Below are 6,508 nucleotides of genomic sequence, written 5' to 3'. Positions count from 1 at the left end.
AAAAAAAAAAAAAAAAAAAAAAAAAACACATCATAGTAAAATTAATACCTTCTCCGCTTCGCATCGAAGCTAAAAACACATCATAGTAAATTGAAGCTAATAAACAGATTTTTTTTTTTTTAAAAATCTAAAATATGTGTTAACAAAATTTATGAAAAAAAAAAATGAATTTTTATGGTACCTTTTTAGTGAACATTTTTTGTGCCCTCCCCCATTATAAATTTTTAAATACGCCACGATTTCTGACGATTTAATTATCTACAAAAATAAAATAATTTCATATCTAATAATTAAATAAGACTAAAATATTTGTACGTATTATCAAAAACGTATTTATCAGGATAAATTATAGTTAAAATACTGAATTAATTTGCATTTTCATATGTCTATAACAATTTTTTTTTACCTTTGAATGTCTAGGTTGATCATGTCTACAATAGAAGCACCGGTCAAAACAATATTTCCCAGAGCATAAATTAATGATAGTTGTATCATAGTTCTAAAAATATCAATATAAATTATATGTTAATTTATATACAAAATATACGTAGAAAATGTGATAAACCTACACGTTATAATTGTTAATATTTTCTGAGAAAAATGTACTAAGTTTTGAGAACAAGAATTTGTTGTTTATATTTTTCGAATGTTTTTCTGCATTTAAAATATATTCAATATTAATATTATCAAAGCATTCCTTAAAAAACTAATATAGTAACTACTATAGTTTCCGTATTCATAATTTTTCTATAATTGTTAATTGAAAATAATTTATTATTCGTGTTATGTCTTTCCCAAGAACTATGAAATCTATTATATAATTTTTTATAAATCAACTTAACAACTTACTTATATTTTCCCCAGTAAGAATCTGATAAAACAGCACCAAACAATGGCATAAAATATGACAAAAATATGAAACCATGGTAAATCATTGTAGAATCATCGTCATTATATTTTAATGCTGTTGTAAGGTATAACACTAATACCGCTGAAAATCATCAGTTTAAAATTATAACTTTACCGTTAATCTAAATAAATATGTATTATGTTGATTGATGGCAACATAAAAATTTTAAATTAACAATTGTATATAACTTGAAAAAAAATTATTAACGTACTTCTGAGACCATAGTAGTTGAATCGTTCGCATAATTCGTTGCATATTATGTACCAAACAGATTTTGGAAACTTCTACAAAATATTTTAAATGTATTATATGCTGCAACGCTAAGGTAACTATATTTGGTGCCTCTATACAAAGTTATTGGTTTATCACAAACAACTCAATTACTCTTAAAATAAATACAATATTGAAAAAAATGTTTGATTTTCTTTTAGATACATATATTTCTTGAATTATTAATACTAAGGATCATCCCTTATAACTTTATCTTTTTTAAATGGTATCAAATATATTTAATTTATTTATTAAAAAGTAAATTATCTAATTAATTAATGACGGGTCGATAACAACTTTTGTAACAGTACTTATCCCCGTAGCCCCTTATTATTAACACGGCCCTGTTATGCATGATTTGTAATTTACATAAAAATAACTAAAATTTTATTTTTAATACATAGTTAAATATTTTTTTTGTCGATTAAACTAAAATATTTGATAGGATACATAAAAAATGATACATGAAATGGCGAATTAAACCAAATCCAAATAAGTCAGTACATACAACATTTACTTTATGTCACTCCTCCTGTCCAAATGTCTCTTTAAAAGGTGTTCCTATTCCAATGTCTAACACAGTTAGATACCTAGGACTCAATTTGGATAAACGCCTTACTTGGAACGCACACATCCGTATCAAAAGACTTGATTTAAATGCCCGTCTCCACAGTCTACGTCCCTTGCTTACAAATAATAAACACTCTAAACTAAAAGTTAAAGTTCTTATGTATAAAACACTATTAAAACCAATGTGGACCTACGGTCTTCAATTGTGGGGTACTACTAAAGTATCTAATACCTTTAAAATCCAACAGTTCCAGAATATTGCCCTTAGAAAAATTACGAATGCTCTACCTTTTGTGTCCAATTATACCCTACATAAAGACCTCACAATGAAAACTGTGACAGATGAAGCTGTAGATTTCTACAAACGTTTTCATAATCGCCTACAAACCCACCAAAATCCATTGATAAAGAGCGTCTACACTCAAACCATACCGGGAAACCTCGGGCGTCGTCTAAAAAGGAACTGGTGACTTGTTATAAAAAAAAAATAACCAAATTCTAGACTCTAGATAGCGTTAATTCCCAGCTAAGTGTCACCAATGGGTGATTTCTCAATTCAAAATATTCATGCTACTATTATAATATAATACTTATGTATATTTATTGTGCTATGTTGTACAGATTGTTTATTTCAAATTGTAAATTAAAAAAAAAAAAAGGATAATAAAATACTTTTATAAACACAAATTTGTTGAAGTAACAAAAGAATATAGTTTATTTGACGATAAAAATATCTTAATTGTATATTAATTAGTATTCCTATAGTAAAATTACAGTGATGAATTGTTTTAATAAAACTTTTGTAATATACGTGAAATAAAAAATAATAATAAAGTATATTATCTACAATATAATATATTTATTATATATATAAATTTCCATAATAAAGTGTATTATATTAATTTAATTTAAGATACTTATAAAAGTGTCAGTATTTCCGGAATACTTTCAAAAATTATAGTGAAAAAGTTAATTTTTTGTGAAAAAGTTGTCATTTTAAATCCCCCTCTGTGGGCAGATAAAGGGTCAAAATTACAAAAAAATATACCAAATGATGGTAAAGACATCAAGCATCTAGAAAAAAAAATTATATTGATATCATCATTTTTGAAAAAGTTACGGCAGTTTTTAGTAAAAAAAAATTGAAAAAATTTCGAAAATTAGCGATTTTTAAATTTGTAATTTTTTTGGAGGTTTCTCCCATTTATTTTTTTTTATTATAATTAATGTTCAACTTTCTAAATTTATTTTTAAGTTTTGAATCACCTCTGTATAAATGGAATAGGTCCGATTAATGCAAAAGTATGTTGAATGAAAGATATATATAAATAATACTTATCATAAAATAATTGTATTGATCTATACAGTTTTTGAAAAGTTATGGAAATATAAAGTTAAAATTGTTAATTGTAATTAAAACTCTTTTTTTCCATGATAAAGTATATTACATTAGCTTTAATTTAAGATATATATAAAAGTGTCAGTATTTCCGGAACACTTTCAAAAATTATATTGAAAAAGTTAATTTTTTGTAGAAAATTTGTGATTTTGAATGCCTACCTGTGGGTAGATAAAGAGTTAGATTTATAAAAAATAATATATCAAATAATAGGTAAATGTCTAAGGTATCTTAAAAAAAAAAAAAATATATTGATTTGGTTATTTTAAAAAAAGTTATGGCTATTTTAAGTAAAAAAAATTAAAAAAAATATCAAAAATTAGTGATTTTCAAACTTGTAATTTTTTTGGAGATTTCCTCCATTTACGGGGAATGAGGGGAATGAGGGAAATGTTTACAATTTTTGAGGCAAATTGTCTTCGACTATATACCATTTGTGAACTTTTGACGTATCGTTGAAAGAAATCGGTTCGATGAGAGCTGAGAAAAAGTGGTATCAAACACAAAAAAAAAAAATTAAAAATAACATATCTTAGTAAAATTAATACTTTCTCAGCTTCGCATCGAAGCTAAAATAAATGTATTTTTTCTCAGTAAAAAGAAAATTTAAAGGGGCTTGGGAAGATAACTTATACCTTTATTTGGCTGGACAGAAAATGTTTTTATATTATTTTCAGCTAAATCAAATTTTTAAAAATCAGATAGCTAAAAGAATTTGTTTACTTTCACTATTGCCTGTTGTATTTTTGAAAAAAATCTATCACTTCGTAATTTTTATCATCATTAATATGCATAATTTAACAAAGTGGCTTACTTAGAAATTAGGTCATTTGATCTCATAAATAAAAATTACTTAAATGTCGTCTTAACCAATATTGTCATCAATAGGTGTTAAATAAAACTAAACAGTCATTGTGTATGCAATAATCATTACTACGAAACTAATTAGAAATTGTGTAAACTGTCTAGACAGTTACTGTTACAGTATCACAGTAATTAGTTTATTCATGTAAATTATTATTATAAATTATTTCTTTGAAAAAAAAAGTTATGCGATTTATAAATGACAAAATTCAATAATTTGATTATAAGATGAATTGTATATGGACATTATAAAGAAATTATAAAAGACCAGAAATTCTCAATACGTTATTACGTGTAAATTATTATAGTATTTATATTATTGCAAAGTAGTGAGTATAAAAATTGATGAAATATGCCACAAAAGTTATATTTTAATATTATTATATAGTTATGTTTTAATAATCAAATTTAATTATTGTATAATAATATGAACGCATCTTTCACGAAACAAAATTTTATGGATTAGACGCAAAAGAAACAGGATTCTTTGGAAGTTTGCCAATTATTTCATAATCTTTCAGTTACGTATTTACTTTTAATATTATGTAGTTCTTAAAAATATATTATTAAAAAAAAACTTTTGTGATGGCAACATAAAGAAATAGTTTTCAAGAATATGGTCATATGTATAAATGGTTAAGTGAGAAATTTCTACTTGTATGTGAGCATCCTTAGGCTCGTTATTAAGAGAAGCATAGGGCTGTCTGACCCCAACCAGAAAATATTTCACCCTAAAGAATTCAGGTCTCCTAAATAATTTCTTACAATAATGTTAAAATAAATTTTATAAAAAGCATTAATTTTTTTATTATTGGTACATCATACACTTATTAAAATTAATAATAACTTTGTTCAAAACAAAATTCACTTGTTTATTTATAAATTATTCTTGTAATTGTTTTAGTAAAATAGTTGCCATAGTTGTAACTTACTAGTTTTTCTTCCGATAATTTATTTTCCATTGTGAAAATTGAACAGATTATACTCGGTCAATGCAGAATTGTATATTTTGTACAAAATATTTCAAATATTACATCATTTACATGTCCAGAAATAATTTAGTAAAATAAAGTTATCAATAGGTACTAGTAAAATAATTGTGTTGTGTATAAAAGACGTCTACATAACGCGATAATCGCGTTACCTCACGTGCAGTACTAACCGGCGAATATTTAAACGCATCAGTGTCGAATGTTAGTTCGTTTAATGACAACTAAGAGCACTTTAGTCCAAATATAATACACAGGAGAAACAATTGGCTCATTAAAATTTTTTTAAGTTGATTGTATTTCTAAGTTGATGAGTGTGTAACAAATGTAGTTTATTATTCAATTATAGATTCGTATTAGTATAATATAATATGTGCAATTCATTAACCGTAAGCAAGCAGTCCATGACAAAAACAAAGTATTTCATAAACAAAATTATCATTACCACGTTTAATAAAACTGATACTTGTATAAATAGTTTTTCATCAAAATTTTTATACTTTAACTATAATTACAAGTAAAAAAATAAATGTTATCTTATAAATGAAATTCCTTTCCATGACTAACTAATTCATTATTATAATTAAATTAAATTTTACTTTGGTTAAAGTTTAATATTTATAATAAATTTTGTTATTGAACGACTTTGATAGAATGTTGAAAATGATTATGACCTTACAAAAGTAAAACGGACATCAATTTTAAATCTATATTGTATATAAATAATTTTTACTAATAGGGTATTAAATATTTCTCATCATATTTCTGAATTTTATTTATTGATTTAAAGTGTAATTGATGATACTCAAACTTTAATCTGAATGATTAAACTCTAAAAAAATACTCATATAATATCAACAAATGCATTATCAAAATACGTTCAGTATTCTTTTAGTTAAATTAATTATATTTAAACACTATTGTTGAATAGAAATTGGAGAATAAAAAATTAATAAATAATATTTGTGTATGTATAATTATAGATTGACGAGCTAAAAAAAATTTCTTAGATAAAAGAATACTATTTGATAATTTTATTTGTAGGACTATAATGAGTAATTTACATTGAAATGTTTATAATTCGTAAATTAATATATTAATTAAATATAATAATAAATAATTTAACGTGATAGTTATAAAGTAATAGTTATTTATATGAATTTGTTGTAAACGTTATAAAATGTTGATGTAATAATTTATTACTGTTTTTGTAGTGTATTACACAAAGGACGTTAAAACACACGTTTTTACACTTTGAACATAAGCCAATCATTACTCTTTAAATAATAATTTTGTTGAGAATTTTTTTTGTTAGCTACATATGTAACTTAATAAATACTTGTCCTAAAATTACCATTGATCCAATAAATTACTTAAGAAATAGAGCTGAAAAATGGCTATTTCAATTTCTATTTATTTATTAAATTTTTCTTATAATGATAAATAATAAATGTATGGTTTAAACATAGTCAAATACAGTAAAAATTATTTAAAAAGTAATTCAAA

At 23.9% G+C, this 6,508-nt stretch overlaps 1 protein-coding gene across 3 annotated transcripts in view; it reads right to left on the bottom strand.

Moving 5' to 3' along the window:
* LOC126901602 (peptide transporter family 1-like) overlaps positions 1-5,383 on the bottom strand; it is a 20,899-nt gene extending 15,516 nt beyond the window's left edge. Inside the window, exons 1-4 of one of the 3 annotated variants that reach the window (XR_007703072.1) lie at positions 4,946-5,383; positions 1,122-1,194; positions 850-991; positions 407-499 (exon numbers count right to left, since the gene is read on the bottom strand). Coding sequence is in view for 2 of the 3 variants with exons in the window: in XM_050678188.1 (XP_050534145.1) it covers positions 407-499; positions 850-991; positions 1,122-1,194; positions 4,946-4,975 (338 nt within the window). In the remaining variant the exon portion in view is untranslated. Of the gene's footprint in view, positions 1-406; positions 500-569; positions 655-849; positions 992-1,121; positions 1,213-4,945 lie in introns of those variants that run through there. The other 2 variants (XM_050678188.1, XM_050678189.1) reach the window with 2 other exon arrangements.
* Between the last annotated feature and the right edge of the window lie 1,125 nt (positions 5,384-6,508).

The sequence above is a fragment of the Daktulosphaira vitifoliae genome, unplaced genomic scaffold (assembly GCF_025091365.1).
Source record: "Daktulosphaira vitifoliae isolate Bord-2020 unplaced genomic scaffold, ASM2509136v1 Scaffold_3, whole genome shotgun sequence".
In the NCBI taxonomy this organism is placed as follows: Eukaryota; Metazoa; Arthropoda; class Insecta; order Hemiptera; family Phylloxeridae; genus Daktulosphaira; species Daktulosphaira vitifoliae.
The sequence above is the reverse complement of the archived record's forward strand: the minus strand, read 5'-3'. Positions and strand labels throughout refer to the sequence as shown.